Below are 13,892 nucleotides of genomic sequence, written 5' to 3'. Positions count from 1 at the left end.
ACCGAAATTCCATTCCCGGCGAGAGAAGGCGCGAAAGCTGTCGTGGCTTTTTCCCCCGGTTGGTTGGCCAGCGAATTTTGGCCTACAATACATGGCCAAGGTGGCTCCTCCACCTACAGGCCAACTTGCCCGCCACGGATTCCAGGATCCCAGCCGCTTTGGCCTACACGTGGCCAACGACCTTTGATTCGGTAGGCGTATGGCCGTCTTCCATGAGCCTTCGTATCCAACTCCTTCCGTGGCTCTCAGAGTTCGAGCTCCTCTCTTCCTGGCCTATATAACAAGGCCCTCCCCGCACGCTTCCCCCTCACATCGCACATAATTTAGAGGCATTTTACAAGAGAGCACAGCGAGAGAAAATAGAAGAGAAGAGAAGAGGAAGATAATCCTGACCCCATGGAGAGAGTCGCGTCGCGCTGTGTCAGCCTCCTCGCACAAAGGTCTGCAATCTTTGCCGTGATACGAGATGCAGTTGGATTCATGCCATGTCTGGTGTTGTTTCATGGCATATCTGTAGTTCCATACTAATGGTTCTTTGTTGATGTTGCCCGTGTAGGAGGGGCTACTGTGCGGCCGCGGCCATGGTGAAGGGAGCAGGGAGGAGCGCCGCTGCTGAGGAGAAGACCGCCGTCGCGGCGAAGAGCGCAATGGCTGCGAGGAAAGACGTGGGCGCTGGCGTGGAGAAGGCGGCGTGGGTGCCGGACCCGGTGACCGGGTACTACCGGCCGTCGGGCGCCGCCAAGGAGGTGGACGCGGCTGACTTGCGCGCCAAGCTGTGCTGCTAAGCAAAGCAAGGGAACTAATTGACGGCCGCCCGTCAAGAACATATTTTCCCTTAAGCGTAAGCGTAAAACTGAACACTGTGAGGCGTTTCCACAGCTCTGATCGAGCATGGCTTTGCCTTAGGATACGTGCTCTCATCTCATTGATCGCTATAGTCCACTTTCTCCTAGCGCGGCGTGTCCAGGAGAATTCGCCTTCCCGTTTCTCTTCTCGATGTTCGCATGATACAAGAATATATAATTTTGTACTGATTGATTAAATAATGAGTAAAGTGTTCCCGCAAAAAAAAAGAGTAAAGTGATTAAACAGCATGGAGTTCGTTCATCAACACCGTTTCTGCCTAGCGTGTTTCAGCAAGTAAGTATGATCTACTCATATCAGCATGGTACAGAGCAAAACGTACAGGTTGTTCTCACTATTAAATGTGATATGGAGCTCGACAAGAGTGAACTCAAAAGCATCCCACAAAGTCATGATTTGCATTTTCTTCAAGGAAATCAATCGTACGAAGGGCTGAGGACAGTTTATGTTTGTTTGCTTTTTGCGGGGGAGGACAGTTTATTGTTACCGTTGACAGATACAAGCACAAGCTTCTCCAACAAATTCTTTAATACTTCCTCCGTCCCATAATGTAAGACATTTTTTAACACTACACTAGTATCAAAAATCGTCTTATATTATAGGACAGAGGGAGTACATGTATAGAAACCATTTCACAAAGTCCAGATTTAAATAAGTGCCATGCACAGACATATATTTAGAGCAAGTGTAGCAGAGCCGCTATTAGCGGCCCGATCATAATAACTGCCCGTATTGCAATTTTGTCAAAAAAAAAGCAGGTCTAGCATAATCTTATCCCGCGCTCGGCGTTCCATCGCCATACTTCTTGGAGGCTGCTCCATATTCAAGGTGACACCGTTGGAACAACGCCGCGTTGAGAACAAAACCTACTACAGAAAGGACGAGAGACGAGGACAGAGGCGAAAGGGATTGTCTGTTTTAATTTTTGAGTCAATTACACCATCGGTGCTTAAACTTGACAAGAAAAGTCACTTCAATGCCAAAAATCCGCATCATACACTAGTGCCACAACTTGGCTCGGACGGTGGGGATTCGGACCCTCAACAAGCTGCTCGCATGCGTGCGTGGCTAGCCAGTCGGCCCAACACATTTGTTGTCATTTATGGATTCTTAATCTTTATATACATATGGCTAAACAACATAAATTAAGAATTTATTCCAGCAAAAGTTATACCGGGTCGATGATTCAAAAAAGAAACCTAGGGCAATATATAGCGGCCACGGACAGCACTCCAACCAACGAGATCTCACGTAAAAAATGAAAAATTTCTCTTTATAACATAACACGCTCGTTTGGCTAAGACGTACAGCAGTGCAGCCCATTTCCAACATGCTAGGCTTTTTCATTTATAAAATTTTAAAAAAAATATGTAAATTATAATCTGTGTTATAAAAAATATACATATAAATAAAATAAATTGTATAATTTTTTCCCATGTAATGTCATAAATTATCTATGAGATAATTTTAACAAAAATACATATAACTAAATTATGAATTATGGAAATATTTTATAATTTTAAAAGTTTGTGTATATTAAATAAAATATTAAAGTAATTTTAGAAATGTACGTATCTCATAGAAGTTTAAAATTTTCCATCCTTTTAATAAAATGTTCATGTATTATATAAAAATGTTCATGCTTTAATAAATATTTTAAGTTGTTTACAAATATAGTATATAAAAGTTTACGTGTTTTCTAAAAATACTACAAGACTAGTGCGCCCTCAGATTGCAGTTCCTCACACTAATACTATTTGTATTATATAAACATTTTAATTCATTTTAAATTTTGTGAATATGTTTTAAAATAACACGTGAATTATTTTTAAATGACATAAACATTTTAAATTGTTTTTAAATTATGTTTGGTATATTGTCATAAAGTTTAATTATACTTTAAAAAGATGAGATCTCGTTGGTTGGAGTGGTATCTCCGGCTTCTCTATAACCTTTGGCCGTATGTTTGAATCACAGACCCCGCACTGTTTTTGCTGAATTAAATTTCTTTAGTTTATGTTGAGTATTAAAGTGACTTTTCTCGTTAAATTTAAGCACCGGTGTTGTAATTGACTCTTATTTTTCGTACAGTTAGCAATGGACCACTTGTACTAGATCCGGACCATGGAGTTGTAATTCAAATTATGCAATTAGATTTTTGATTGTTTAATACCTTTATGTGAGCATAACTTAGTTTCAATAGGGTATATTTTTCTATGAGGTTACTATCAACCATGCCCTCTTATTTTGTATAGACGCATGGGCTCGCATAGCATGCTTCTCTGCCGCCTTCCTAACAAATGAACACTAACTGGTATGCATATTGGTTCCATTACATATTGCCAATATACCTAAGTCACATCAAAATAACATGGTTGTAAAAATCCTTAAATTTTCTAAGTAGTGAGTGTTATGGGGTTTTCTAGGGAGGTGGATCCTGCTGGTCAGTTCGAGATCGCGATGTGGGCCTTGTAGGTTAGTCATGTGGAGCAATGCTCCCCGCTTGGTCAAATTGCATGTGTTGTGTGTTAGCCCAATGCTAATCTGAGTGTTGTTGTGTCTCTTCCACATTCTAATGTGTGTTTGGAGAGAGAGCGTAGGCGATTTAGCAGGGGGGTCCGTTATCAGTGATCATAACTTGTGTGGGTTGTTGCACCCAACTGCCTCGGGTCATTGCAGTTGGAGGAGGTCCACCACGGTTGTCGTTCCGCCCATCCGTGTTTTTGGGTGTGGCTGCATCTTGCTTGGTCCCGGCGGTCGATTGGCCCAGTGAGTGTTCCTACGCCTTTTTCCTCTCTGTGTGGACTTGCATCTCGGCCTCCTTCGTCCACTGGTGTGCCGTGTCAGACTATTGGTTATATTTTTTGAAAAATTGGATGTGTGGGGTTGGTGTGTCTGTGATCGGTGGTGGCAGTAGAGAGTTACCACTCGTTCACTTCCCAGTTTTGTGTTGATGTACAGTGATCTAAAAGGTCTTATATTAGTTTACAGAGGGAGTAGCAATCTTTTAAATGACGACAGTTTCTACGTGTTTCTACGTTCCCTGGGAGGGGGTGGCAACCAAAAGCATTTTCCTGTCAATTTTAGTTGCGACGCGAGATCAAACGACGACAGTTTCTACGTGTTTTGCCTCAAAATTTCCTTCTTTCCAGAAACTGCCATGCGTATGTGAGAGAAAATGACAACCCTTAGTCTCCTCCAATATATATTAGTAAGTTTCTTTCTCTCAGATTTGTAGTCCTAATTAAGTTTCGCATCCTTCAGGATGAGAGATCTTTACCATTAGTGGTGGATGACTATCTTCATTTGAAAACATTTGCATCGAGTGTCTTTGCTAAAACATGCATATTCGATGAATTTGAGCTTGTCATGAAGATGACTACATGCTCCAAAACTCAAATAGAGAAAAGCCAAACAAGAACCAAGAAAGATGATGCCAAGGATGCAATGGTTTGAGCTCTCTATGAACGATATAATCAAGCTACTCACTCGAGAGCCCCCCCCTTGATAGTACGACAATCAATTCTATAACCCGGTCTCTCAACTAACACCATGAGCCCGGTAAAGTAGAAAACCTATCAAGGTCAAACCTTTGCCTTGCGCATAATCCACTTGAGCTAGATGATGTCGATCTTGTCCTCCACAAGTTGGACCACCTTCCTTGATTGCGCTGACTCGATGAAGACTGATAGATCGCTCCCCCATGCTCCACTATGGGTGAGCCTCTCTTCTGCACATCTTCACAAGTCCATTATCACCAGAATGGACAGAAAGCTTCAAGCATGTGATCTCTTCGTGATGCTCCACTTGAACTTGCACAACACAACCTTGATGACGATCACGCTTGATGTCATCCTCCATGTGTTATATGAAATCTTCCTCTTGATGCAAGCCCATGGAAAAGTACCTAGCCTCACATAAAACCACCACACAAATGGATGATGGGTTAGTACACAAATTGTAATGGACAATGCTTACCATACCGTGAGATCAATTGATCTCACTCGGTATATCTTCTATGCCTTGTGTGTTGATCAACTTGAATCCACTCTTTGTACTTAGTCTTGATCAACCTTGTATCTTATCTTCTCTTTTCATAAAAGTGGTGTCTTAAAGGTAACATGAATGATCACACATTTTTCTTCCTCAAGGCATGCTTGCAATATGCTCAACTCTCACATGACCAATCTTTGGATAACTCCATGAATAACACATTGGTCAACAAATAATATTCTTCTTTAAACCTTGAAACAAACGTATGGTCTTCAAGCAAAGCCTATGGACAAACTTTAAAGTATAGCTCAAAGCAACCATTAGTCCACAGTGATTGTCATCAACTACCAAAACCAAACATGGGGGCACCATGCTCTTTCAATCGTGTTGACAAGCCGACATGTAATATTTTGAACTATTCTTATTTTCCTTCAGCCGTATCAGTATTAGCTATTTGAAGTCTCACTAACACGCTCCAAGTGAATGTGCTTATTTTTGGAGAAACACCGCCCAAAAAAACCTTGTGTGTTGCGAGCAACTTTTTTTTAGATTCTCAGTATTTGGTGAGCATCAACCTGATGTAAGTGTAACATGTTGAATTAATGATGTCCACATGTATAAATAAATCTTTATTTAAGCCTAATATGCTAAGGTCTACAATTTTACTATGTAATGTTCAAATGTTTAGAAATATATGTATTGATGGGGACCGAAGCATGAAAATAAAAAAAATTCATGTGAACACCCAAGATCTATCTAGGAGAAGCATAGCAACGAGAGGGGAGAGTGTGTCTACATACCCTCATAGACCGAAAGCGGAAGCGTATATAACGTGGTTGATGTATTTGTACTCTTCGCGATCCGATCATGATCCAACCGATCTAGTGCCGAACGGATGACACCTCCGAGTTTAGCACACGTACGGCTCGATGATGTCTCCTCCTCCTCCTTGATCCAGCAAGACAAGGCGGAGAAGTAGACGGGATCACAACCAGCACGACGACATGGTGGTGATGGTGGTGGTGGAGCTAATTCAGTAGCGCTACTAGAACGAGGACGGAGGAACTACGGAGTAACGGGGGAGAGAGGGGCGCCAAGGGCTTGGTGTGTCCTCTTGGGGTGCCCCTCCCCTTTATATATAGGTGGAGGGGCATGGGGAACAGCCCCTCCAAGCCCTAGGGCGCAGCCAAGGGGGAGAGGACTTGGACTCCAAGCACAATCCTATTCCTACTAGGACTCCCCCTTTTCCCCTTCCCTAGCCACATGGGCTTTTGAGGACTTGGTGCGCCTAGCCCACTAAAGCCAGGGCGCCTCCCCTCAGCCCATGACAGCCCTTGGGTCGTGGTGGACCCACTTTTGGACTTCTGGATCCCTCCGGAATCCTCTAGAACCTTCTAGAAGCTTCACAGTACAATAGCGAAAAAACTGCATCTTATTCCGAAACCCAAAATATGACTTCCCATATATAAATATTTACCTCTCGACCATTATGAGACACGTCGTGACGTCCGGGATCTCATCCGGGACTTCGAGCAACATTCGGTTACCAATCATCAAATATCCCAATACTACTCTAGCGTCAATGAATGTTAAGCGTGCGACCTTGCGGGTTCGGGAATCATGTAGTGATGACCGAGACACCTCTCCGGTCAATAACCAATAGCGGGACCTAGATGCCCATATTGATTCCTATATACTTCACGAAGATCTTTATCGGTTAAACCATGATGTCAAGGATTCGATTAATCCTGTATGCAATTCCCTTTGTCCGGCGATATGTTACTTGCCCGAGATTCGATCGTCGGTATCTCCATACCTAGTTCAATCCCGTTACCGGCAGTCTCTTTACTCATTCTGTAATACAAGATCCCGTGACGAAATCATTAGTCACATTGCTTGCAAGCTCTTTAAGATGTTGTATTACCGAGAGGGCCCAGAGATATCTCTCCGTCATACGGAGTGACAAATCCCAGTCTCGATCCATGCCAACCCAATAGACACCTTCGGAGATACCTGTAGAGCACCTTTAAGATCACCCAGTTAAAAAGTGACGTTTGGATACACACTAAGTATTCCTCCGGTGTCAAGGAGTTATACGGTCTCATGGTCTAAGGAACAGACACTTGACATGAAGAAAGCTATAGCAAATAAACTAAACGTTCTGATGCTAAGCTTACAGTTGGGTCTTGTCCATCACATCATTCTCCTAATGATGTGATCCCGTTATCAAATGACAACTCATGTCTATGGTTAGGAAACCTTAACCATCTTTGATCAACGAGCTAGTCTAGTGGAGGCTCACTAGGGACATAGTATTTGTTTATGTATTCACACATGTATTTAAGTTTTCGCTCAATACAATTCTAGCATGAATAATAAACATTTATCATGAATAAGGAAATATGATAATAACCAATTTATTATTGCCTCTAGGGTATATTTCCAACAGTCTCCCACTTGCACTAGAGTCAATAATCTAGCTTACATAGTTATGAATCTAACACCCATGGAGTCTTGGTGCTGATCATGTTTTGCCCGCGGAAGAGGTTTAGTCAACGAGTCTGCCACATTCAGATCCGTATATACTTTGCAAAGTTCTATGTCTCCATCCTTAACATAATTACGAATGGAGTTCAAGCGGCGCTTGATGTGCTTGGTTCTCTTGTGAAACCAGGGCTCCTTGAAAATGGCAATAGCTCTAGTGTTGTCACAAAATATAGTCATTGGATCCGATGCACTAGGTATTACACCCAGATCGGATATGAAATCCTTCATCCAGACTCCTTGCGATGCTTCCGAAGCAGCTATATACTCCGCTTCACATGTAGATCCCACCACGATGCTCTGCTTGGAACTACACCAACTGACCGCTCCACCATTTAAAATAAATACGTATCCGGTTGGGTAATTAACAACATATAGATCATTGAACTAATTTCCATTCAAGATGAATATTTTAGGAAGTTCAATGAATGGCATCGCATGGACTAGAAATGTGGTCCCCTCAAAATGCTAAGGACACATATTGGTAAAAGCTCAAGACTCTTCATCTTTATTTTAGTGATCCAAGATCACATTGAGTCCATAGGAAAGCCAATACTATTGAAAGGGGATGAGGCGTTGCTTAATGGTCTACTTGCTCAAATGCTTAGTGATATTGCTCCAAAACCCTCAACCACTTTCTCCATCCAAATATGTCAAAACCCTAAACTCCAACTCGGCCCCACCGATTGTTTCTATCCGGCGCCACCGAGTTCATATGACATAGCCACGGCCAGAAACCCTAATAGTTCAGTCACACTGATACGGACCTCGGTCTCAATGAGATGAACTTGCCAACTCACTGTTATCAGTTGCAATTATTTCGTTCTCACTGAAATTGCAATCGGTCTCACCGAGATGGCTTGACTAATTCTCTGTTGCCCTATTGCTTCACTTAGCTCTCACCGAGTTGATGCAATTGGCGCCACTGAGATGAGGTTTGCCCTAAAGCCTAGCACATCGGTTCCACCGAGTTGTTCCAGTCGGTCGCATCGAGATTCCTAACGTTCACATTTTGAACTAACCGGTCCCACCGGTTTTAGCTATTCAGTCTCACCGAGATGGGTCAAATGGGTGTAATGGTTGGATTTTTGTGGAGGCTATATATATACCCCTCCACCCCCTTCTCCATATGCGAGAGAGCCATCAGAACGTGCCTACACTTCCACCATACATTTTCTGAGAGAGAACCACCCACTCATGTGTTGAGATCAAGATATTCCAATCCTACCACAAAAATCTTGATTTCTAGCCTTCCCCAAGTTGCTTTCCACTCAAATCATCTTTCCACCATATCCAAATACGTGAGAGAGAGTTGAGTGTTGGGGAGACTATCATTTGAAGCACAAGAGCATGGAGTTTATCATCAACACACCATCTATTGCCTTTTGAGAGTGGTGTCTCCTAGATTGGTTAGGTGTCGCTTGGGAGCCTCCGTCAAGTTGTGGAGTTGAACCAAGAAGTTTGTAAGGGCAAGGAGATCGCCTACTTCGTGAAGATCTACCCGAGTGAGGCAAGTCCTTCGTGGGAGATGGCCACGGTGGGATAGACAAGGTTGCTTCTTCGTGGACCCTTCGTGGGTGGAGCCCTCCGTGAACTCGTGCAACCGTTACCCTCCGGGGGTTGAAGTCTGCATCAACGTGGATGTACGATAGCACCACCTATCGGAACCATGCCAAAAATCTGCGTGTCTTCACTGTGTTTGCACTCTCCAAACCCTTCTCTTTACCTTCATATGCAATGTTTTACTTTCCGCTGCTATACTCTTGGAATTGCATGTGTAGGTTGATTGCTTGAATTGTGTTAATTGCTAAAATCTGCCCACGACTAAAATTGGGAAAAGGTTAGATTTTTATTTGGTCAAGTAGTCTAATCACACCCCTCTAGACATGCTTCCGGTCCTCCAAGTGGTATCCGAGCTTTGGTCTCCATTTGCCTTGATTTCAATAGCTTTGGTGATCATAGCCTTGGTTTCACAACCTAGGAGAATATGGCGTCTAGCAAGGGGAAATTACCATCGTAGATGTCTTTACTTTGATGGTACTAATTTTGCTAGTTGGAAGCATAAGATGAAAATGCATATTCTTGGTCATAACCCCGCCGTTTGGGTTGTAGTGTGTATTGGCTTGCAAGGTGATTTCTTCGAGGATGGAAAAGAACCGGATCGTGAAGCGACAACGGAAGAAATGAAGATGTTACAATATAATGCTCAAGCTTGCGATATTCTCTTTAATGGATTGTGCCCCAAAGAATTCAACAAAATCAGCCGTCTTGAGAATGCAAAGGAAATTTGGGATACTTTGGTTGATATGCATGATGGTACCGAGTCCGTCAAGGAATGCAAGTTGGATGTGCTTCAAAGTCAACTTGACAAGTTCAAGATGAAGGATGGTGAAGGAGTCACCGAGATGTACTCTAGGCTTGCTCTCATCACAAATGAGATTGCCGGCTTAGGAAGTGAAGAGATGACCGAAAAATTCATCATCAAGAAGATCCTAAGAGCCTTGGATGGAAAATATGATACCGTATGCACCTTGATCCAAATGATGCCCAATTACAAAGATCTCAAGCCCACATAAGTCATTGGTAGAATTGTTGCTCATGAGATGTCACTCAAGGATAAGGAAGAGCTCCACAACAAGTCACGTGGCACTTACAAAGCTTCAAGTGATGCTCCTACAACATCGAGTGAGAAGCAAGTCTCCAATGAAGAATTGAGCTTAATGGTGAAGAGCTTCAACAAGTTCTACAAGAATAGAAGCAAAGGGAGAAGCTCCAAGTCAAGGTCCTACAATGACAAAATATCTTCTAGTCATGATCGTAATTGCTACAATTGTGGAAGACGCGGACACTAATCCAATGAGTGTACGGCTCCCTACAAGAAAAGAGAAGATTCACCAAAAAGTAGAAGTAGAAGAGATGAATCACCTCCAAGAGAGAGAAGCAGTAGAGATGATCATTATGAACGAAGAACCTCTCATAGAAGCAAGGATTCGAAAAGGAAGGACGAGTCATCAAAGATCTACACAAGACGAAGACATCAAGCTCATGTTAGTGAATGGGTATCCGATTCCAACTCCGACGACTACTCTGAGGGAAGTTATCACTCCGACTTCGACTATACTCAAGATGAAGGTGTTGCCGGTCTCGCACTTGTGTCATCCAACTCCTATGACATATTTGACTCACCTAATGAAGGAATTAGAAGATGCTTCATGGCTAAAGGCCCTAAGGTATCACACCCTGAGTATGCTGATTTCAATAGTGATGAAGATGATTTGCTAGGTGATGATGATTTACTTGTTGACAATGCTAGTGATGAAAACTATGATGAGCTTGCTAGTAATCATGCTAATCAAGATGAAACGAATGAAAATGATAAGGAGATTGAGCGTCTAACTAAAGAACTAAACACTCTTAAGTTAGCTCATGAAACAACTCTAGAGGATCATAGAGAGCTCCTAAGGACTCATGAGAAGCTACGCTTCGAGAAGCTAAATTTAGAGCAAGAGCATGAGTTTCTAAAAGCTATCAATGATGATCTTCGAAGGAAGAGTTCTTCTTATCTTGCCAAACGTCTCCTCTTGTCTACTTATATGCCACAAGTAAAATCTATCAATAAGAACAAGAAAGATTGTTCCTCTAGTAGTAACAATAACCATGTTAAATCCAATGTTGTTGCTTCTAGTAGTTCTCTTGATTCCACTAATGATTCTCTTAGCCAAGTTACACTTGAGAAAGAAAATAGCTTATTGAAGGGAATTATAGAGAAAGGTGTTTACAAGAGCCTTGCCAGAAGTAAGCAATTCGAGGAAATTGTACGCAAGCAAGGAAGGCACCAGAAGAATCAAGGTGTTGGTTTTGGACGAAAGTTCAATGCCAATGGAGTTGAGTGGGAAGAATATCAATACCCCAAGACGAAGTTTGTTCCTCAACAAGAGAAGTATGACCCCACTTCTTTCAATGGAACACAAGCTCAAGACGATCTTCCACCACAAGACCACAAGCTAAAAGGCAAGGACACGCTTCAAGAAGAGATTGACTCATTTGAATAAGCTCCTAAGGCCATGTTCAAGTGGGTTCCCAAGACTACGTCAAGTTCTACTTCATCAAGTACGACTACAACTCCAAGGATTCCCATCAAGTTGATGTGGATCCCAAAGAAGAAGAACTAGAGTGTTCTTGAGGGTGACTCCACCAACGTACTTCACTCATATTCATTTTGGCAAGGACATGTGCAATCAACTTTCATATCTTGCACTAGTTCATGGGGTCACAAACCCTCTTGTTGGTAAGACAATGGACAAGGTGACCTAATGCTTTCATGGACATCATCATATATGCAATTCACTCTATGTCTATGGATATCCTTGTATGTTCCTTGTGGGACTAACCCATGTAGGTATTGAAAGTGCAACACTCCAATGGATTGCTCCAAAATATCTACATCAACATTGAGCATCCACATCTTCAACATCTAGATGAAGTCATCATCGACAAAACCCAAGGTTAGTTCATCCCTCTTAGGGGGGATACCACATCTAGGGGGAGCTTTGCTCTAAGAATTGAGCCAAAGCAACTCTAATGGTGTGAACACATTAATGCTTTATGTAAAAGTGGTAACCCCACTTGTGCTTAAACGATGAGTATGACCTATGATCAAATGTTCTCATTTGACTATTAAGTCAATATACTCATATATAGATGACCTAGTCATCGCCAATTGCTTGATAGATGCTAGAGTTTTTGTGCATGCTTTGTCACATATTTTATTTGCTATCATATTGTGTGAGCATGTTGATTGCATAATTTCTCCATTCGAGGACATCCATTTGTGGTTTTGATTGTTTGGATTTTATTGGCCAAATGGATGGACAAGAATGCCTAAGAACCTCCTCTAGCTATTGATACGTCTCCATCGTATCTATAATTTTTGATTGTTCCATGCCAATATTCTACAACTTTTACATAATTTTGGCAACATTTTATACTATTTTTGGGACTAACATATTGATCCAGTGCCCAGTGCCAGTTCCTGTTTGTTGCATGTTTTTTGTTTCGCAGAAAATCCATATCAAACGGAGTCCAAATGGGATAAAAACTTACGGAGATTATTTTTGAAATATATGTGATTTTGGGAAAAAGAATCAACGCGAGACGATGCCCGAGGGCCCCACAAGGATGGAGGACGCGCCCCTCACCCTTGTGGCCACCTTGTAAGTCAGTTGGAGGTGTCCTTTGGACGCAAGGAAGCTAATATCTAGATAAAAATCGTGTTAAAATTTCAGCCCAATCGGAGTTACGGATCTCCGGGAATTTAAGAAATGGTGAAAGGCTAGAATCTGCGAGCGTAGAAACAGAAGGTAACAGAGAGAGAGAGAGAGAGAGAGAGAGAGAGAGGGAGAGAGAGAGAGAGATCCAATCTCGGAGGGGCTCTCGCCCCTACGCCGCCATTGAGGCCATGAACCAGAGGGGAAACCCTTCTCCCATCTAGGGGGAAGGTCAAGGAAGAAGAATAAGGAGGGGGGATCTCCCCCCTCTCTCTCCCGGTGGCACCAGAACGCCGCCGGGGCCATCATCGTGCCAACGATACACCAACAACTTCACCGCCGTCATCACCAACTCTTTCCCCCGCTATGCAGCGGTGTAAAACCTCTTCTCCCAGCTGTAATCTCTACTTGAACATGGTGCTCAATGCTATATATTATTTCCCAATGATGTATGGCTATCCTATAATGTTTGAGTAGATCCGTTTTGTCCTATGGGTTGATTGATGATCATGATTGGTTTGAGTTGCATGTTTTATTATTGGTGCTGTCCTATGGTGCTCTCCGTGTCGCGCAAGAGTGAGGGATCCCCGCTGTAGGGTTTGCAATATGTTCATGATTTGCTTATGGTGGGTGGCGTGAGTGACAGAAGCACAGACCCGAGTAAGTAGGTTGTTTACGTATGGGAATAAAGAGGACTCGATACTTTAATGCTATGGTTGGGTTTTACCTTAATGATCTTTAGTAGTTGCGGATGCTTGCTAGAGTTCCAATCATAAGTGCATATGATCCAAGAAGAGAAAGTATGTTAGCTTATGCCTCTCCCTCATATAAAATTGCAATAATGATTACCGGTGTAGTTATCGATTGCCTAGGGACAAATAATTTTCTCGTGAAAAAAAGCTCTCTACTAAAACTAACTTAGTTGTGTCATTATCTAAACAGCCCCTAGATTTTATTTACGTGCTCTTTATTATCTTGCAAACCTATCGAACAACACCTACAAAGTACTTCTAATTTCATACTTGTTCTAGGTAAAGCGAACGTAAAGCGTGCGTAGAGTTGTATCGGTGGTCGATAGAACTTGAGGGAATATTTGTTCTACCTTTAGCTCCCCGTTGGGTTCGACACTCTTACTTATCGAAAGAGGCTACAACCGATCCCCTATACTTGTGGGTTATCAGCTATCTATGCTTTTTCTCTTCTCATGCTATATCACAAAATTTG

General features: G+C 42.4%; 1 protein-coding gene across 1 annotated transcript; it reads left to right on the top strand.

The window, feature by feature from the left end:
* Positions 1 to 207: 207 nt before the first annotated feature.
* On the top strand, positions 208 to 1,073 carry LOC109783647 (protein SENESCENCE-ASSOCIATED GENE 21, mitochondrial). Its single transcript, XM_020342243.4, has 2 exons — positions 208 to 440; positions 557 to 1,073. Exons 1-2 carry the CDS (start codon positions 397 to 399, stop codon positions 783 to 785), a joined length of 273 nt encoding a protein of 90 aa, XP_020197832.1. The 5' UTR covers positions 208 to 396; the 3' UTR covers positions 786 to 1,073.
* Positions 1,074 to 13,892: the final 12,819 nt, after the last annotated feature.

The sequence above is a fragment of the Aegilops tauschii genome, chromosome 3 (assembly GCF_002575655.3).
Source record: "Aegilops tauschii subsp. strangulata cultivar AL8/78 chromosome 3, Aet v6.0, whole genome shotgun sequence".
NCBI lineage: Eukaryota > Viridiplantae > Streptophyta > Magnoliopsida > Poales > Poaceae > Aegilops > Aegilops tauschii.
This window is presented reverse-complemented; position numbering and strand designations above follow the sequence as displayed.

What these genes read in the sequence shown, in the direction of transcription:
- LOC109783647 (XM_020342243.4), top strand. Translation starts at nt 397, where the DNA reads ATGGAGAGAGTCGCGTCGCGCTGTGTCAGCCTCCTCGCACAAAG. An exon ending in GTCAGCCTCCTCGCACAAAG is followed by an intron (nt 441 to 556) that starts GTCTGCAATCTT and finishes TTGCCCGTGTAG; the next exon opens with GAGGGGCTACTGTGCGGCCG.